The 20,624-nt window shown below is 41.8% G+C and overlaps 1 protein-coding gene across 4 annotated transcripts in view; it reads left to right on the forward strand.

Annotated features, from left to right (window-relative positions):
* The window catches only part of LOC115079653 (core histone macro-H2A.1), a 59,825-nt gene that overhangs the window by 19,484 nt on the left and 19,717 nt on the right, over nt 1-20,624 (forward strand). For all 4 annotated transcript variants that reach the window (XR_003853352.1, XR_003853351.1, XM_029583370.1 and 1 more), the window contains exons 3-5: nt 7,208-7,314; nt 14,100-14,300; nt 17,857-17,967. Coding sequence is in view for 2 of the 4 variants with exons in the window: in XM_029583370.1 (XP_029439230.1) it covers nt 7,208-7,314; nt 14,100-14,300; nt 17,857-17,967 (419 nt within the window). In the remaining 2 variants the exon portion in view is untranslated. The remainder of the gene's footprint in view (nt 1-7,207; nt 7,315-14,099; nt 14,301-17,856; nt 17,968-20,624) is intronic.

Genomic DNA, 20,624 nt, shown 5'->3' on the forward strand with positions numbered 1-20,624 from the left:
GTTCATTACATTGCTCTTTTATCGTTTGCTGTCGCTGCCTGGAGGGGGTAAAAGAATTGAAGCAGCCACTGTGAAAGAGAGAGCGCTGGTGACATAAAAGGGCTAATTATATTGGGAGGTGCAGGTTGGCTACGTAGGGTCCAACGAGGTGAAGGAGTGGACAGTGAAGTAGGTAAGACTATCGGCTCTTTTGACTGACCATTTATTATCTTTCAGAGAGATTAGACACTTAAAATAAGTGATGACCTTGTTACATTTAAGCACTAAACTAATCTACAGAGTCTCAGTTTCATGGTAATATCTGAACTAAGCATTCCCGCTGGAAAAGAAATACTGCAACTGTGTGCTTTGTATTCCAAACCTTTACACATGCACTAGGGGTTCTTCATCGGCTTTTTTTTTTTTCCTCCTTTAATTGTACCAGATGGCTTAACTCCTCTCTGCTACAAACTAGAGATCTAACAGCCCGAGAGCTGAATTGCCAGTCAGGAATTGTTCCTGGTCTGACTCAAAGGAGGAATAATTAAGCACTCCAGGTTTTTAATCTAAATGAAAACTGCCTCATAAAATCATTGTGCAAACGTTTGCTGCTGCAGAAGTAAAGGTCATTCAGGAAGGAGAAGCAGAAAAACCATTAGTTTTAAAGATTATGAAATATAATTGAATGATATTCCTAAATTTTAATGGCATCGTTAATTTTTTAATTAACAAATAGGTATGCAAGTCTGGTTTTTTAACACTGAATGTTGCGGAGAGCAGGATTTAATTTGCGGCCTTCACTTTTATGTAAAACTGTATCTGTCGTACTTAAAGAAGGCAACAACTGAAGGAAGAGGATGGACTGCTTGGTGTGGACACAGATATCATTGAGTAAAAAAAAAAAAGGTCCCATTTATCAAAAAATTGCTTGACTAGCTTCCCACCACAGCATTTTTCTATTACCTGAGATCTGCTCTGAGAAAGCTTAATGGTAACAATATAGAGCTGAATGGATTTACCTTTCCAGCCGAGACTCCTGGGGCTTTGGAGAATTGAACAGAGAATGAGACGGTCACATATGATTGAATCACACCTGTCTAAAATCTCCAGGAATCATATAAAATGATCCCAACTTTAATGAAGCCATGACAGATAATTAATTTTCAAGAAATACTATATATATATATATATATATATATATATATATATATATATATATATATATATATATATATATAGTTTCTTATATGACTACATGGTAAATCACAGTTTGTTTGTTTTTGTTTTAAGCCAATCTTTGCTTTCTCTTTCTCCTTTCTTTAATTTTTTTGGTGATGACTTCAGATTTTTTTTTCTTTGTATTGGGAATCTTAAAGAGCACTAAATCTTATTTCCATTGCAAACCTTTCTAAATTTGCCCTTTCTCAGAATATTACCTGTTAGCTGTTGTCATCCTAGTTTATTAAACTTATGATTTCATCTCCCTGTAGAGGCTGTAGTACAGCAGATTTATTTCAGTTGTGGCCTAGCACTTTCATTTTGTTGCTGGGTTTCCAGCTTAACCGGAGCCACCTGTGTGTTGGGCAGTGACGCCATGAGCTTTCCATTCACAGCTACTCAGGGTATTTCCCCTATTTTTTATCCTTTTCTTAGTGCAGCCATTGCAGTGATGGCTGTTGGCCAAGACTATGTAAATACAAAAATGGGTCAAAAAAGAACAAAATGATAGCTTCATCAATGGACTCTGCACTCAAACTACACATAGAGTAAATGCTCCAGCTGATGACCGTGTATATTAATAAATTCTAAAAGGTTGTGCTGTAATTAGTATTAAGCAACTAAACAAGTGAAAAGAGCTTGTTCAGACACAGGCCAGAGTTCCAAAGGGTCTTAAATAAAATATTGGTATATTATTATTTAATCATCACATACTCGAAAAACACTTTTGAAGCCTACACAGCTTATATCGAAGACTTTTTTTTTTTTCAAAAAGCTGCTTTTAAATCCCCCAAAAAGTGCTCAAAAATCTTTTTTTTTTCTTGATACTTGGTGGAAACAATTTTTCATAACATTCTTCTTCAGCCTCAACCCTGTTGCATGTCCCGTCATAAGGGAAAAAGCAAATGCTATCTCCCCTAAAAACTCAGCAAACCAATGTTTAATAAATTGACAAAACACATTTTAAGAGGCGATAAACGTCAACTCAACCTCAGAGTTGTGTATCAACAGGACACTGTGATAACATGTTGCCATGTTTCCTTTTTTCAGCTTCTTCAGGGAGGATTAATATACATTTGTCTTATTTTAGATAAACCAATTATCAAGCAAAGTTAAGAAAAGAAATGTGTATATATGGCCATGATAACAAATCCCTGTATACTAGGGACAGAAGTTTCCATAAAACCGCCGAGTTTGTATTCACTCCTGACCAGGGCTTTACAGCAAGTGAAATTGACCACCTCCCCACTATTTATGCTTATACTGAAACGGAAATGATCTGCAGCAAAAACAGCTCCAATCAATACAGAACATGCCAATTACGACCCCCCCCCCTGCCATAACCATTTCCCATTGATAAATCCAGCGGCATTCTCTCCATAGCAAGGCCTGGGTGATAGTGCCACCTCTCTACAATGAAACAACATCCAAAACCATAAATTGAAGGTCAATAAGAGTCTGATGACACAGGAACCAAGGTTCCATAAGTGGTACTTCCTTACATTTGTTGCTTATGCAACTGAATTTTGACCTTTCTTTTTATATGTCCTATGTAAAGTAACTTACAGGGGCATAGCACTGCATATATGACTTGCATTGTATTGCATGTGGTAAAATACTTAAGATGGTAGGTTAAAGATAAAGATGGGTGAGGAAAACAGGAAGCCTCCAAACTAAATTTGCTTACATTACATGAGCTGTACTTCCTATATGGCCCCAATATACCATTTGGCGGAGCAAGAGTGGATGATACAAGTAAATCACACAGATTTCTCCCTCACTGATATGCAAAACGGGGATCTTCTGAAATGCACTGTGTTGCTCTAGTATGTGCCAATACTTCAATATGCTCTTTCTCACCCAATGAGGGTGGGAGAAATATGGTAATACTCAAATCAGTCCTGAGTCGGTATCCCTTGGCTGTAAAGGTACTAGCCAATGCTAGCTATGCAAATAAAAGCACATTTAAGAACTTTTATTGGGATATTCCTGTTGAGGAAAATGTAAATACATCTCCTGATGTATGTGCAAATGTGCACAAACATCTTAAGGAATTGCTCCACAGGAATATTGTCCCTTTTTTTTTTTATATTTTATTTCTGTTTTTCAAAAAATTGAACATTCCATTTTAAATCTAGCAACATAGAGAGGAAAGAGATCAAATAAATTAGATCATACATTCTTCAATAACAAAAAGTTTACATATTCCTCTCATTTAACCATACAAGAACTATCGGAGTCCTATACTTGAGCAAATAATATAACAATAATATTATAATAATAATTTAAATCTAGGGTTTAGCAGAAATAATAATCTTTTCCAAATTTATTGAGTGACATCAGCTACCACCTCAGGTTCACGGCGAGCTTCCAAGAACCTCTCTAGGTGAGCAGGTTCAAAGTACACATATCTTACTCCTTCAGCATATAGTGTACATTTACATGGAAATCTCATTAATACTTGAAAACCAAAAGTTCTGGCCTGATTTATCAATAAGAAAAACTTTTTTCTCCTTATCTGTGTTTCTTTAGAGAGGTCAGGGTAGATCCATACCCGCTGTCCCAAGTAGGAAGAGTTTCGTTTGGCCAAGTACAATTTTAAAATTTTTTCCCTCTCCATAACATCACTAAATTTGACCAGTAACGTACCCCTTTTTTCCACCTGGGTACTAAGGGATGATTCTATTAAATCAGTCACATTTAAGGAGGTATCAATTCCTCCTTGTTCTGGTACCACATTACTATTCCAACTAACAAAATATGCATTCATTATTATTGGAAACTGATCTAGGGGTAATGAAAGTACCTCTGAAAAATAATTCTTCAGTTGTTCTTTCGCAGATATCATTTTACACTTTGGGAAGTTAACTATTCTCAAATTGTTGTATCTAATTGAGTTCTCTATGTTTTCAACTTTTTTTTGTAATATCATTTCTCCCTGAATTATAGAAGATTGAGTTGATTTAATTTGTTTAATTTCTTCTTCTACCTTTTTTATTGATTCTGTCTGACCAGTAACACTTGGATTCAAATTTATTAAGGACATTTGCATGTCCTTAATATTACCATTTAAACTTTGGATATTCTTTTGCAAAGCCAAGATGGCTTGCCAAATCGTATCCATAGTCACATTAGTGACTTGTCCTAACAATATTTGTGGACTCGAAGATGTTATTTGCTGCCCATTTAGGTCTTGCCTGCTACTGCCCCCTGAGGATGAGTCTGAGTCACTCCTCCTAATGGCGACTCCTTCTCCATTAGTTCCCACCCTGGGCGGGGGAAGTTCATATTCTCCCTCCCTTCTTTGCTCTGCTATACTCAATCCTGAAACTTCCTCAATTAGGGTTCGCTGTCCTAACGCATTCCGTAAGGAAGTGAAACCTAGATCTTGATTGGTTGCATTGCCTCCAGGGGGAATAGGTGTCTTTGGAACCCTGGGACTTAGACTGACTTCTCCCGGGAGGGGGGTAGATTGCTCTCCTTCCCCCCCTCCAATGGGACTCTCTAGGGGTTCTCTTTCTGCTGAAAAGAAACCAGTCATTGTTGTTTGAACCAAGGATGGGTATACAGGGGTTGAGGCTTCCTGCCTTACCCTTCCTTTGCGTTTGGTATGTGGCATAGCAACTCTGTGCCTAAACAAACTATGACTATTTACACTTACCCTAGGTTAATAAACAATATAAGTATTTAAGAAGGAGAAAAGTGAAAGAGAGTTCAAAATAGGGGAATATCTCGAAGAGTCTAGGAGCCTTCTAGCCTTCGCCGGCCGCGCACCGACGGCGGCCGAGCGCCGATTACCGTCCAAATTTATCTGGAGACGCGTAACAATGATGTCACTGGGGCACCTCCCCCTGCCGAGCTCCCAGCTAGCGAAATCGATGTTCCGGGGTCTCTCACCTCCCTCGACAAGGTCAGTCTCAGCGGGCACCCCCCGATTTGGAGTCCCTCTCTCAGTCTCTCCACCTCGGACTCCAAATTCCCGCATCTGCCTGTCCAAATTTATCTGGAGGCGCGTAGCAATGATGTCACTGGGGCACCTCCCCCTGCCGAGCTCCCAGCTAGCGAAATTGATGTTCCGGGGTCTCTCACCTCCCTCGACAAGGTCAGTCTCAGCGGGCACCCCCCGATTTGGAGTCCCTCTCTCAGTCTCTCCACCTCGGACTCCCAGGAATATTGTCCCTTAAGGATTTAAGTTGATTACTATGATAAAACAAAAGATTGTTTCCATCAGCGGGCTTTCTAAATATCGAGGTGACAAACCCCTGCAGTGTTAAGGAGATACATTTCTTGGATATTTCTGTCTCCTTGTGGCTGATATGAGATACACATTTTAGATGAATATTACACATATTTAACCAATACACAAATTCAAAAAACTGATGATCTGTGCTGGGCCGAATGATAAATAATGTCATCAATAAACCACTTCCAAAGCCCCATTGTGGAGTGGTATTATCAAATCTGGTTTCGAAATCTGCCACCTAAAGGCATGCAACTGGCCATGGTCATCCACATGGCCATCCCTTTTACTTGCTGGTAAAACCTGATCCTGAAAAAAAAAATTAATTTGTGGCTAATGCTAAGATGCCAAGATACAGAAACAGCACCACTGAACTGCTAGCAGTATTCAGAAGCGATCAGAAATGAGCCCTACTCCAGGACAAAACAAAAACATACAGGCACCGGCTCCAGTGCTAACACATTATACTCAAGCATAATTCTTAGATGCTTTCCATTTTACAGCCTCCAGAGGTTAGGAGTGCAGTGGCGTTGTTGAATGAAGACTACATCTTCCGAATGCTATACCGTATGAGAAAAGTCTATTGTATTCTGCTTTTGGAGTGTAGGAAGGGGATATTAGATGTTGCAGATGAGAGAGAAGGTGCCAGTGGCCTTTACTTATTAACCTGTGGGAAGGAGAAGAGGTACTGGTGGTACGGCCGGGAGGATAGGTGCCCTGGGTGGGAGGTGAGTCTGCGGTGCTGGCGGCCGCTATTCTTATTTTACCCTGGGTGGGATCTAAGAGGGGTGGTGCCAGTGGCCCTGCTGATCCTTTTCAGATTCAGTCCTGGGCAGAAGGAAAGGTGCCAGTGACTCCACTTTGTGTTGTACTGTGGCCAGGAGGAGAGGTTGCCACAGGCGGGAGGTGAGTTGTTTGTGGCTGCTTTTCTTGCTTTGCTGTGGGCAGGAGCCAGGAGTTGTAGTGCCAGTGGCCCCGCAGGGCATTTTATTGTAGGTAAATGGGTAGGGGGGTTGTTGCCGGAGGCGCTGCTGAACCTTTTCTGTTGGGCCGTGGGAGGAAGGGAAGCTGGCAGCAGCCGAGATTGTAGCCGGGAGAGGGTGTGTTCGTGCATGCCCTGGTAACTTCCTAGAGGTTGTATAGCTCCATTGTTGGCTGTGGAGTTAAACCACATCTCCTTCAGGCTAGTTGAGGAGATACAGATACTGAAAGCTGCTATGCTTGAATGGAGGGTTAAAATCCAGACAATTTCCAGACATGTTAGCCCTCTATCTGGCTTCTGGACAGTACTTTCAAATTCTTTACTGTCTGGAGAAAATCTGGATAGTTGGCAACCCTAATCCCCACATCCCCTCCAAAGTCCCAGTCAGCTCAGTGGGAGGAGGAAAAGCTATGAAGATGAATGTATTTATATACGCCGGCTGTAAAAACCTATGATTGGACCATCAGTGGCAGCCAGGAGGGTAAGGTGCTTGGACCATACTACTATTTTAAAATTCTCTTGAGGGCAGGATGGGAACTGCTCTGCCTTCTGGTCTCTTATTTTATTTTTTTTCCATATTCAAAAGGCCAGTGAATAGCAAAGTTACTACCCACTTATTCAGATAATATTTGACTAACGTTGTCTTAGATAACTTTTCCGCTCTCTGGCTTGCTGAATATTGTCCTGCATCTGTCAATGTTGGAGTTTTATTCAATTTTTTTTTTTTTTAACTGCAATACTTTGACCAAGAAGGGACCTTCTTTTTTTTTTTTTATTATTATTGCTAGCGGAAATTCTGGAATTGGCTGGGAATGCTGCAAGGGACAATAAGAAAGGTCGAGTCACTCCTAGACACATCCTGTTGGCTGTAGCCAATGATGAAGAATTAAATCAGGTAAGAACCAATGCCTGCTGGACTGTTGAGTATATAAAAGAACAGAGCATATGTATCCAAGCTGCTATGGGAATAGTTTTATTTGTCAAACATTGGTCCTCTTACCATACAGCAATTCAATGCAGTGAAAAATTTATGTAAACAGCAAGCTGTGCTACTGTAGGAATGTTTGTTCAGACTCCATGCAGCGATGCATAAAATTCCAGTGGGAAGCCATTTTATGTTTTCAGTAAATTGTCTTTCTGTGAGCAAGCAAGTAGCAGGTGATATTGCTTTGTTTGACTATCTTAAAATAATTTTAGAAAATATTTCAAGAAATAAAGGGCACATGGGTGCTAATTAGCAGAAGTCTAAAACTTGTGAACAGGAGAACTAGTCATGCATCTTTCATAAACATTCTTAAGTAGATGATGTCAGCAGATGACCATAGTCCATTGATTCTGCCCTTTAAGGATCTGATTCATCAAACTTTTTTCCCCCATAAACACAGGTGGGAAAAAGACAATAAATCAGGCCCTAATTGACTTTGTTTTATAAAATTCCAGTATTCATTCACCTTTTAATTGCATCAGGGGGTTAAAATTTGGAAATGCTGTTGATGTGGGGGATTGGAATATCAACAGACAAGAGGAGTTTGCAGGGAAGAGACATTCCTGGGTGGATGCTGGAGAGTGGGATAAAGCACATTTTCTAATACTTGGTCTAATACTTGGTTAGTGGGGAGGAGAAGCTAAAACACAAAAATATAGGAAGACTCGTATATTGCCACGGTTCTGGCTGCAATCTCTGTCTTCTTCATAATGTAAATTTTCCGTCGATAAGCAGGCTGAATTAGCCACGCTTCATGGTGACGTCATCGAACGGCACACTAGGTGGAGCTGTCTCTCAAAATTAAAAAGCTTTTGCCCTACTGGACATGCACGGAGGTTTCCGTACATAGGATAGTTCCAGAAGGCTCCTCAGTTCTTTTTTTGACTGCAACAGAGTACAGACGGTGGAATCTTTCTCAGGCTCTACTCTTCAAAAAAAAACCTCCAAAAAATGCATTTTTGCGATATAACACAACAGCACTTTTCAGTCTTAAGCATAGCTCATAGAAAACCTTCGGGTTTTAAGTACTGTGGCTGTGGCCACATAATGGCTTTGACTCCATTCGACCATTTGTCAGCTTCAGTGAGCTGGGAAGACCATATCAGGTCTACCAAATTCTCTCCAGCTCAGTTCAGAGTCCCCCATCATCATCACTGCAGGAGGCGAGGGGAAGGTATTAACGGCCTGTGACGCTGGAGAAAAGCACCATGTTGTCGAGGCCTCTTGCAGCGTCGAAGATAGTAGGCGCAGCTTCAGACACTGCTCAAACACTGACGATGGCGCACAAAGTCCCGCCATGGACTCATGCACCAAACTCACGATGCGCCGGGAATAGTGCACAGGCCCCAAAGATGTCATACGAAGCGGTGCATTGAGAACAACGCAAGGAACATCTAAGCCGGCGCACTGAGCACCAGGCACAATGCAGGTACTTTTGAAAACGATGCACGGAGCACCGACGATGCATAAAGCATCAAAGATGATGCACGGAGCACCGAGCACAGTGCATGCAACGTAGAGAACAATGCAGAGAGCATTGAAGATGGAAATAGTGCCGCCAGCGGTGCACCGGGTTTGGCATTGTACAACATCCCCCATAATTCAGTAGTTGTAGAATCTGCCATGAAAAAGACAAGAAAAATCATGCCTCCATTCCAACTCCTCTCCGGGTAAAGACCATAAGCTCTTGGATGATTTGGGCAAAAAAGTATTCTAGAGTTCCATGCTTACTACTCGTATACAGCAAAATCAATTTTATATTGTATTTTATTTGTACACAAACTAGAAGCACTAAGACCCTATGTGTGATTGGAAGAAGGCCAGTCTTCTTCACCACAACCATTACATGACATGGAAGAGGGTCTTGGTCACCTTTTAAGAGCAGTGTATGAGGGATTCAACTCCGCAGCTTGCACCTCTGCATCATCAATTGCTGCAAGATGTATGGCATGGCTTCAAGCAAGCAGCATTAGAGAGGATGTTCATGACAAATTGTCTGATCTTTCCTCCTTAGGAGACAATCTCTTTGGGGAGAAATTAAAAGAACAAAATGTCACAGTTCAATCCCTCTCCTCAATGGGTTACCATTCATTTGGGACACAAAGCTACTATACACATTAAAAAATAAGTTTCTTCCCTAAAAGGTCATATAGACCATTGCAAGGGAACTGCCAAACCCCATATCAACTTCCACCCAACAAGCAGTCAATCTTGGGGAACATGCTCAATCTCAGGGAAGACAGATGACAACAACAAAAGCAGTGCCACAAACAACTTCAAAAGCCAATCAAGGTTTTTAAGGAAATTACCGCCACAGCTTTCCACATAGGTAGGGGGAAGGATCCATCATTTCAAACATCGCTAGCCCAAAATAAGACAAGTGGGTTCTGACAATAGTTCAAAATGGATAACATCTCAACTTCAAACGCCAGCCACAGACACCTCATCTGGCGTCACTTCTACTAAATTATTCTCAAATCCCATTGTTATAAACAGAGGTACAAATGCTTCTTCAACAGAATGTCATCAGGGAACTAACCCACTTGGAATAGAATCAAGGTTATTATTCGAAATACTTCCTCATAGCAAAGAAATCTGGAGATCTATAACCCATTTTGGATCTCTGATCTCTCAACAAATTCCTTAACAGAGAGACATTCAAAATGACATCTTTGGGAATAATCTTGCCATTTATCAACCACAGGACTGGCTGTGTTTCCTAGAACTCAAGGATGCATATGCACCTATCTCTATCCACCCATCTTGCTGGCATTTCCTCTGCTTCACAGTGGGAGAGAACCACTACCAGTACAAGGTTCTCCCTTTTGGACTGTCAGCCCCAAGAGCTTTCACAAAATGCCTAGCGCTGGCGGTAGCTCATCTGTGTCATTCAGGAATAAAAATTTTCCCCTACCTGGATGACTAGCTAATAATGGCCCCAACGAAAGCTTGCCTCCAGGTCTCACACAGAGGTCACATCCATTGCCTGGAGACTCTAGACTTCGTAATAATCTAGAAAAAGCCAAATTTGCTCCCAACCCAATCTATCCAATTCATAGGAACTCAGATATATACTCCCTGCAATACAGAGCATTTCTGCCAGAAAACAGGGCAGGCAATCTGAGACATCTAGTAAACAAAATACTACAGTGTCCTTATATATCAGCGCATCAAATACTAATATTGGGTCACATGGCGGCAGCTATATATGTAGTTTCCTTAACTAGGAGTCCACCTAAGCACAATAGCGTCTTACCATCATCATCAGGAGGGGAGCCCAATTTCGTTACACCCCTTGTTTCTAAATTCATGAAGGGCCAGCTTTGATTTCATCCTCCAATTCAAAAACCATCGGTATCTTGGGACCTTAACATTATCCTTGTCGCATTGATGAAACCTCCTTTTGAGACTCTGGAATCGGCCGAATTAAAATATTTAACTTGGAAGATAGTTTTCCTGGTGGTGATTACTTTGGCAAGAAGAGTAAATGAATTATAACGTTCATTACCCACCATATCTAAAATTCTTCCATGACAAAATTGTCTTACAAACTCACCCTAAATTCTTGCCAAAGGTGATATCAGCATTTCACTTGAACCAATCAGTTCACACGTCCTACTTTCTTTCCAAAGCCTCATTCACAAGAATGACACTGTCGGCTCCACACCCTGGACTGCAAACAGGCATTAGCTTACTATAAATATAGAACACAAAGTTCTCATCTATTCGTGTCATACGACCCCCAACAGGTTAAAAACAGCAGTGGCAAAATGGACTGTTTCCAATTGCATAACCTCATGCATACAATACTGTTTTCAGTCCCAGTTCATACCATTACGATACCCAGAACGAGCACACCGGGTACAGGCTATGGCAGCTTCATTAGTGCATCTGCACAATATACCAATAGTAGAAATCTGCAAAGCAGTTATCTGGCCTTCTATTCATACCTTCGCTTCCCATTACTGCCTAGACAAACTAGCGACCAAAAATGGTGCGCTGGGATCAACAATTCTAGATCAGTTCTCATCCAGCTTGGGACTCCTCATGAAGCATGGCTAATTCAGCCTGCTAATTGACGTAAAAAGCAAATTTGCTTACCATAAACGGTGTTTTCCATAGATAGCAGGATGAATTAGCCATGAGTTCCTGCCCTCCTCCCTGGACAATTTATCCAACATCTGGACATTAATCTGTGCTTGGAAAAGAACTGAGGAGCCTTCTGGAACTATCCTATATGCGGGAACCACCGTGCATGCCCAGTAGGGTAAAAGTTTTCTAACTTTGAGAGAGAGCTCCACTTGGTGTACTGTTAAATGGTGTCACCCATGAAGCATGGCTAATTCATCCTGCTATCCATGGAAAACACAGTTTATGGTAAGCAAACTTGCTTTTTCTGAAACTTAGCTAATTCTGTTCAGGCTTCTAAATTGTCCAATAGAGTTACAGTTGATTTTAATTATTGTTAGCCATATTCTGCTTATGTACCAAGGATACTCTTTACAGATCAAAGGAAATGAATACTCTCTTATGAAGGCCATCACTTTGCTGAGGGTCTTCAAAAATGCATTTATCACCTCCTCTGTGAACTCCCCTTCTCTATTGATATTCTAGTCTTCCAGTATAGTCTATAAAAGAACAGACAACATTTGCGGATCTCTTTTTGAGTCCGGGGTCCAGTTGCAATTCTGAGGTAAGTATATACAGGAATTGTTTAGAAAAAATGATTGAATTCTAAATGTTTGAGAGATGCATGAATGGTCAGTAACTGAGGTTGAAGTCTTGACAACTGACTGAAATGCTCGCATGATTTACTCTTGTGCTAATTCAATCATTTTTTTCTCTAGATCTTTACATGTTCAGTGCTTGTGAGGAAAACATAAAGGAGTAATGTTTGCTAGTCACTGTTTCTTTAGTCCAGTAACTTTGTGTTGTACTTGAAGGCTTTTTTCTTTCTTTTTTTTTGGGGGGGGGGGAAGGTCATTAGAAATCATTCGTTTATTTTCTGTATCACAGTTGGTTGCATTTCAAAGTTTAATTAAACACGGAGAAGAAGGCAAGGCTAAGATAGCTCATCACCTGTGTGGCAGCAATGCATTCCCTGAAGATTCTAAGACGTCTCGAAACTCTATTGGAATAGATTAATGTGAGATATTGTCCTTGTTAACAATATGTTTCGCCGGTCACAGGAGCATGTTGCTATGAAAAATATCAAAGCCAAACATAAATTTTGCAACATTGGCATCGGGAATAATTTTCCTCTGGCAGCCAGCGATACAGGGCACGTTCATAAACTGAGTAAAACATGGTAAACATCTGTACCGTTTAATGTACTTAAAAAAAGACATTTATTACCAAAGCCATGCCAAATCTGCAGCATAGGCCTTGTAAAATGAAACTTAATGACCTAATTGTATATACTGTGGAGGAGTGGAAGGAGAGGAGAACATGATGATGATGTTGAAATACTTCATGAGTATACATAACTTAAGAGACCATGTGTTGATAGAAAAGAAGTTTTAGGAGAAGAGGTTATGATATGAGGTGAGCGGTAATAGACTGAAGACTTGTATATATGGAAATATTAATTCCATGAAAACAGCCTTTTAAGTGGAGGTAGTGTGGGCAAATACTGAATTTGTCAGAGTATACGACTGGAACATTGGATGAGAATTTAAGAGTCAAGCCAGAGATGGAAAAAGATTTGATGGGCCTTTGGGTCTTTATCTGAAGCCTCTTTCCTTATTTCTGTGTGGAATGCAGAGACACATAACACAGACTGTGATGCTTTTTACTATCCTTATCTGCAAAATGTCTGCATATCTATCTGTCAGTGGGCTGCTTGGTTACTTTTCCTGCATGCCATATTAGAACTATGCAAACTTCCAATAAAGCAAACGAATGCCCGTTTTCTAAATTGCATCTGTATGGAGGAGATAGGTTGGGATAGATTTTTTAAAATTATTTTTTGCTTCTAATAATTATGCCGGGATGATTTATAATAATCATTTCAAGGATAGGTCCAAGGGTTGATCCCATAGACATCCTTTATGGTTTGCCTTTGGCTAACTCGCAAAGAAAAGAGATTAATGTGGGGGGGAAAAAGGGGTTTTTTACCTCATAAAGCAGCTGTTTGGAATTCGACCACCCCCAATGCAAGTGCAGGAAATGTGGGCTTTCAGCCACATTGAGAGGAGGATTGCTGGAAAAGTATACACAGAGAATTGAAAATGTAAAATTCTACCTATATATAACAAGCAGGGGCAAGTGTCTGTGTGTACTTTGTACCTGCTGCAATTTTCAAAGTGCAGGTCCTTACTTTCCCTTTACAAATTGGTGGAAAGGTCCAAGGATAGAAAGGACTTGGCATTTTGAAAATTTCCTTCTAAATTTTTAGGCTACGGAAAGAGGCTTTTAAAGTTTTTAGCGGTGTTCTGTTTACACCCTTAATACATTTTTCTGTTTAAAAATAGACACTTAAAAAGGGAGGGCAAATAAAGCACTTCAACCCAGTCTAGTCTGCAGTTTTCCCTAATACAACCACCTCACTCCCATCACTGAATATCTTCCAACATTTCCATTGAGAATATACAAGGGGGAAACATTGACACACATGCTAGAATCATTTTATAATGTATAATGTTAGATTACAGATAGTTAATTAAAAGAAGCATCCTGTTAACTTTTATCTGTAGCTACTAAAAGGTGTCACTATAGCCAGTGGCGGAGTATTACCAAATATTCACCCAGAGCTTTTGGCTAAGAAGCGGGGATCAAAGGGCAAACTGGAAGCCATCATCACGCCATCTCCAGCCAAAAAAGCAAAAAAATCCACATCACCTAAGAAGGCAGCGTCAACGAAAGCAGGCGGCAAGAAAGGCATAAGGAAGTCAAAGGTAGGTTATGTTTCAAACCAAGCACTGCGAACAGGAACCACATTATTTAAATTGTTTGAGCAGTATTTGCAAATGTTTGTACATGTATCTATAATGCAAACATCTGAGAGCTCTGTTCATCTGAAGATCTATTAACTGGGCATAGTTGTGGTCCTTGAGCCATGATCTATTCTGCAGAAAACCTTCAATTATCCAAACATTGGTTGGCTTCATGTGATCAGTTCTGCAAAAACACTTCCATGATCTAGAATGGCTTCAGTTCTGATCTTTCAAGATAAATGAAGCTCTGCTGTATGTAGTTGGATATACACAGTTATGCAGATATAGATATGCAATCTGGTTTTCTGAAATAATTAGTTACTGACCAACTCTAGTTTTATTATGATTTTGTTGAATCAAATTGGAGGAATCTTTAGATACAGTACTTTAAATTGAAATATGAAAACCCTTTTACTTGTTAAAAGAAAGTTGGGCCAGCCCAATGGCTCAGCGGACGTGCAGTACACTGCCATGCAGAGCACCTGAATTCGATCCTGGTTCATGTCTTCTCCCTGGGTCAGCCAAAGCACAGGATGCTGCAGAGGCAGTAGTCCTAACCCTTGTGCAATGGCAATACCTAGTGGCCAGATTTAGAGCCAATGGTTACGAAAGGAATTCTGCTCATGGTCCCCACCAGGGACTGTCATTGCAATGACTGGTCTAAGTGAGTTGGAAGGGGGTTGTTAAATAAGGATAGTTGCAGAGGAAGGCTCATCGTGCTGAATTTCAGCCCTGGTTCTCATTGAGCCGGAAGTCCAAAAGAGGGGGAGAGAACTGCAACCCTGTGAGAGTGTCCCTAGTGTTCCCCTATTTACCTGTGCAGGACCAGGCTAAACACCTGGTCCAGCTTAAATCCACTATGTGGGCAAGATCCTTCAGGGCAGGTGGAGCTCAGAGGATGTAACCAGAGACTGAAGAATAAGCTGGGATCCAGGTGGGTATAGTCAGACCAGGCCCTGGTCTCCAGGAGGAAGGCAGCTCCTGTAACCTAACTTTGTCCAAACACTGAGCTGAGATGAAGCTTGAAGTATGAGTACTAGGGAAGTAGAACCAAACTGTAAGTGAAAAGAGTACACTGTTCAGAAGGGAACATGTGTGAAACTGTAATAAATATATACTGTTTTAAGAGAGTCTGGAGGCAGACTAGTTTTTCTCCAGGCCTGTGGGAATCAGTGCTTGTTCCCACATATGGTGTCATGCATGGAGTTTTTTCTAAAGCTTTGCATAGACCAAAAAAAAAAACTCCAGCCTCCAAGAAAAAGTGTCTGTTTGGAGTACAGATAGAGTTGTGAAGAGCACCTGTGGTTTTAAAAGTAGTATAGAACACAGGGGGCCTGTGGCTCTACAACAAAGTACAGTGCATGGTAGCTTGTGAAAGGGAGTGGCTCAGAAGCTGCACTGAAGAAAAAAAACCTGTTTAACAGTTTCAGGAAACTGGGAATGGGCCTGGTTGCAGGGACAGCCAGGAAGTGGTATGTTTGTACCGGCTAACGGGAGAAGCCCAGCTGGAGGTAGATAGGGAATTAAACGTGATTTACGGTAGTTACTGCTGGTTATGCAGGATTTTTTTTTTAACTTTTTTTTAATTTTTTGCCTCGTAAAAAGAAAAGATGGAGGAACACCAGAACCACCGGTGTGGCAGGGCTGAGCTGAATAGGGTGTGGTTCTGGAAATGCTGCCAGAGTGAGCTGTGAGTGCAGTGAATGGAAACAGGGTGGGGCCCTCTTCAGCAAGCAAGCCACTCTGCATGGGAGGTGTGCAGCCCACATGAAAAACCTGAACAGCCAGGGTACTGCAGCACCAGAATGCAGCAGTCTGAGAGCACGACTGAAGGAAGCTGGCAGGCATTGATCCAGGATCTCCAGAGGGAGATAGGAACTTACAAGAGAGCCTTGCAAGGGGTCACCGGGCCTGGACTGAGCAAAAATGGAACCAGGAAGCACACTGGGCCGTGGTCAACTTCTATTTGGAATGGAGCCGCGTGGCCTTGTCAAGAAGTGGCGACTCAGAGTGCCCAGGAGGGGGGGGCACTACAGAGTAGCCAGTGGGGTGCAACACTGATTGGCCAGAGGATGGTGCTACAGGTGGACTTGAGGAAGACCTTCTAGGGTGCCGAAACACTACTGGGAGTCCAGAGACTGCTCCCATGAGAAGCCCCGAGAAGGGGGCAGTGAAGAAATCTGAGAGAAGGGTCATGGCGATCCCTGGAGAGGGAAGTTGGCACTACAGGAGGTCCTGAGGAACACCCTGAATGGTGCCTTCACATTACTGGGAGTCTGCTTCCATGTCCTGTGAGAAGCCCAGAGAGAGAGGTTATGGAAAGGCAAGCGAGAAATGCCATGGAGAGTCCAGAGGGTGGTGCTGTGAATGAGACCCCATTTGAGTGAGGCTGTGGAGAAGCCAGCGACCGTTGTGGGTGAGTGGCCAGAGTATACAGAGGTGGAAACTTCAGGGAGAGCCCAGAGGGAAGTGCTGCAGAGTTTACAGACAAGGAAACTACAGAGAGCCCAGGGGGAGGCGTTGCAGAGTGTACAGAGGAGGAAACCACGAGGAACCCAGAGGGAGACGCTGTGGAGAACCTGGAGGAAGAGTCCATGGAGAGCCCATAGGATAGTGTTGTGGAGACTCTAGCAACTGAGGGTACAGAGGAGCCAAGGAAGAGGCTCTATATCGGAGATTCCAGATGCCAGGAAGCGGGCACAGCTGGTTATAGAGGAACTAGCAACTTCATTGGGGTGGAATTTGAACCGGAGCCAGCAAAGGGCTTAATGTCTGGGGATGTGCACTGCGCGAACGGCATACTGGGTAGTGGTCGTGATGCTGTCAAGGGTAACCCTAAGAGATGGGGGTGAGCATGTCTCCTCGGTCCCTGTTCCCAAGCTTAGCTGGTGGGAAGCCAGAGGAAGGGGAATGGGATGTCTTGGACTCTCCTGAATGGGATCCAGGAGGGAGTAAGGATGCTTGGCCTGATGGGTTCAAGCTGCGGGGAGGGGTTTGGTGAAAGAGTGCCTCTAGTGTTCCTCTATTTACCTGTGCAGGACTAGGCTAGATGCTTGGTCCACCTTAAATCCACTAATGAGAGTATGCTGTGTGGGCAGGATCCTGCAGAGCAGGTGGAGCTCAGAGGGTGTAACCGGAGACTGACCAGGCCCAGGTCTCCAGGAGGCCACAACACAATTGGGTTTTCCGGATTTCCACAGTTTATTTGCACGAGATCTGTTTGCATGTATTTTGCTGCCTCCATTGTATGCAAATAGAGCCCGTGCATACTTATTGTGGCAATCCTGAAAACCTGACTGATTTGCAGCCCTCAAGGACCTCTGAGCTACATGTACGCTTGTTGTTGAGTTGAAACGGCTGTACTGAATTTGTATGAACAGAGGAAACGTTCTTCAGCAGCTGAAATCTTCATTTCTGGATTGAGGTTTTTTCACTCTGCTTACAGGACTGTGGTTTTACGTGTTTGAGAGCTTTTATCTGTCACATGATTTTGAATCAGCAGTTTTCTTTTTGCCAGAAGAAGCAAGGTGAAGTCAGCAAAGCAGCAAGCGCAGACAGTACAACAGAGGGCACCGGAGCAGATGGATTCACAGTCCTATCCACAAAAAGTCTCTTCCTTGGACAGAAGGTAGGATTGCAGATTTCAAAAATACTTCTCTTGTTATCATGATCAAATCAAGGAAACTCTATTGAAGCGTAGCCATGGAAGATCAGAATTTGCCTAAAATCAAGTTATTTAGAAGTTCATACGGTTAAGCTTTCGATAAATATATTCGGTGTCCTTTAAAGATAGTTTGACCACTTTATTTGAGCAATGAGTAGCCTAAAGAGAGGGTACAGTTTCCTGGCTGTGTAGTTAACTGGTAGGGATTCATTAGAGACGAAATGGGACATTTTAATGAAATTCCCTGTTTTGTTTCATCTCGTTCATTTTCATTTTGTTTTGTTTATAAAACAGGGTCGTTCGCTGCACAAATAACAACCAACACTCCTCTCAGCCTCTTACCACCTCCCTAGAGCATTTTACCCCCCAAAGTTATCTTTCTTCATGGGGCAGGAGCGATCCACAGTGTTAAAATGGGTAAATGTTGCCGGCAGACCGGCTCAGGCCGGTGGCGTTTTTTTTTTTTTTTTGTACGGAAGAAACCCCCATGCTAGCGCCCGCCTCGGTCTGCCGGTAACATTTACGGGGGTGACGTCGGTAGAACCGGAGCAACCGGGGATCGCCCTTGCCTCGTGAAGAAAGATGACTTTGGGTACAAAAATCCAGAGAGGCTTGGGAGAGAGACAGGAGGAGTTTGTGTATTATTTTTTGCAGCAAGGCTGCCCCCACCGTTTTTTATGTTTGGTTTTTATGTTTGTTTTAGTTGCTTTTTCATTTCTTTTAATTATTTTGTTTATGGCTTTTTTTTTTTTTTTTTTAACAAAACAAAAGTAAAATTTTTAAAAAAAAGTCTGCGCACACCAGCAGTGACTAGTAAGGAGCATAAGGCAATGGGAATGGCACTTCTGAAGGGCCTGTTTCCAGGTTATTGCTATCGCAGAACAGAGTTATGAAATGCCTTTTTTTTTTTTTAGTAAATTTGAAAAAACAAATGAGTGAATCTCAGCCAGTCGGAGGCATTTCCTGCTGATGGATACGCTGGAGTCTGGCCCAGCTAGCAAGTCATTTCCCGGGCAGATAGCAGCTAGCTTATGTTTTTGCAGTCAGCAATACATTATTAGAATAAATCTTCATCTCTGATGATATTTTACAGACGATGAAGTAGACTTGCCCGAGGAGCTTGTCCTATTTAATCCAAACGAAAGCATGATTTATGCACTTCACCCCTTATTTATTCTAGAAAATATAAATTCTGGTAGTGTTGGGCAAAAGATGTCAAAAAAAAATCAGTAACCCTGGTTTGAAAACTTAGCCGGGCATCATCACTGACTGTTCTTTGCTTAATGTAAAAAAAAAAATGGTGGGGGCTTTTAAAACATGAATAAACATTAGTTCCTACTTCCCTTGAAGGGGAAGCGCACACTGTGATTTTATTTTTTTATGCTTCTTTTGATTTTGCAATTGCCTGTTTGGGGGGGGGGTGGTGTTTCTGGAAATATTTCTCTGAAACTTTTTTGTTGCCACATTTTGATTTAGAGTCCAGATGAATACTTGCAGGGCTTGTCTGTTGAAACAGACTCTGCTCTCTCTTCCTGCTTTGCCCAAGCAAGTTGGACAGATAAACTGCCAATCAAAACTTCTGCGCATTTTATAATCACACTCGGTTGCAAATTCAGAATCGCAGAACTGACTGCAGTAGGGTTATTCCTTCCAAATGATCAAGGTCTAAGTCAGAAAAGATCTGGATTCACCGTACCACTGTTTTCTGAGTCTAATCTGTGCTTGTTTTCCCATAGAGACATTTGTGAAATGGACAGAGAATCGCTATTATTATTATTATTCAGAGCAATACTAAGTCAGTTCTGCATAAGAAAATGCTGAATTTTGACATTCTTATCCTCTAAACCTAGAACGTTTTCAGTTATTAATCACGGCATTTTAATAAAGGAGTCATGTATTTTACAGTTTTAAGCTGAAATCTGATCCTCCTTGGTGCTCTAAATTTAGAGAATTTCGGGCGCTAATGTAACATTTTTTACAGCTAAAGTCTGTCTGGCTTATTTTGGAGAATATTTTCAGAAGCCTTTGTATAACAGGCAAATCTCCAGATTTTCAAATCTTCACTGAACGTGTATTTTCCTTTCCTGGGAAGCAAAAGCATGCCAGAGCATTGTGCGAGACAGTTGGTTTGCAAAGAAGGCCCTTGCGGTTGCCATGGCTGTTGCTAAGCTACTTGCTTTTGAGGGCAAGAGGGTCTAGAAGACTTGGGGGGGGGGGTAATTGTTTCTGCTAACGATTCAACATTTCCTTGCTAAACGTTTCGGAATTCTGCACATGTTGCCATTACAATTGCTGCTAAATAGTCTCTCTAATTAGAACTGAATTTGCAACAATATTTTCGTTTTCTCATTCCTGTGTCACTGATACTGCAAAAAAAAAAAAAAGCCCATGCATTCTTTAAAATGATGAGAGCGCACTCGTGCAAATGCAGCAGTGAGGCAAGGAACAATGTGCAGGAAAAACAGTCGGGAGAATAATAAATTTGTGAAATAAAAAAAGGTGCGTGGTTCCATAGAATATGACAAGGCGTGCATTAAAAGTTACAGTGCATACCTTAAGGGAATGGGAGACCCCGATTTTCATCTGCACTGAAATGTCTTCGCACGTATCCCAACGTGTAC

The sequence above is a fragment of the Rhinatrema bivittatum genome, chromosome 18 (genome assembly GCF_901001135.1).
Source record: "Rhinatrema bivittatum chromosome 18, aRhiBiv1.1, whole genome shotgun sequence".
NCBI lineage: Eukaryota > Metazoa > Chordata > Amphibia > Gymnophiona > Rhinatrematidae > Rhinatrema > Rhinatrema bivittatum.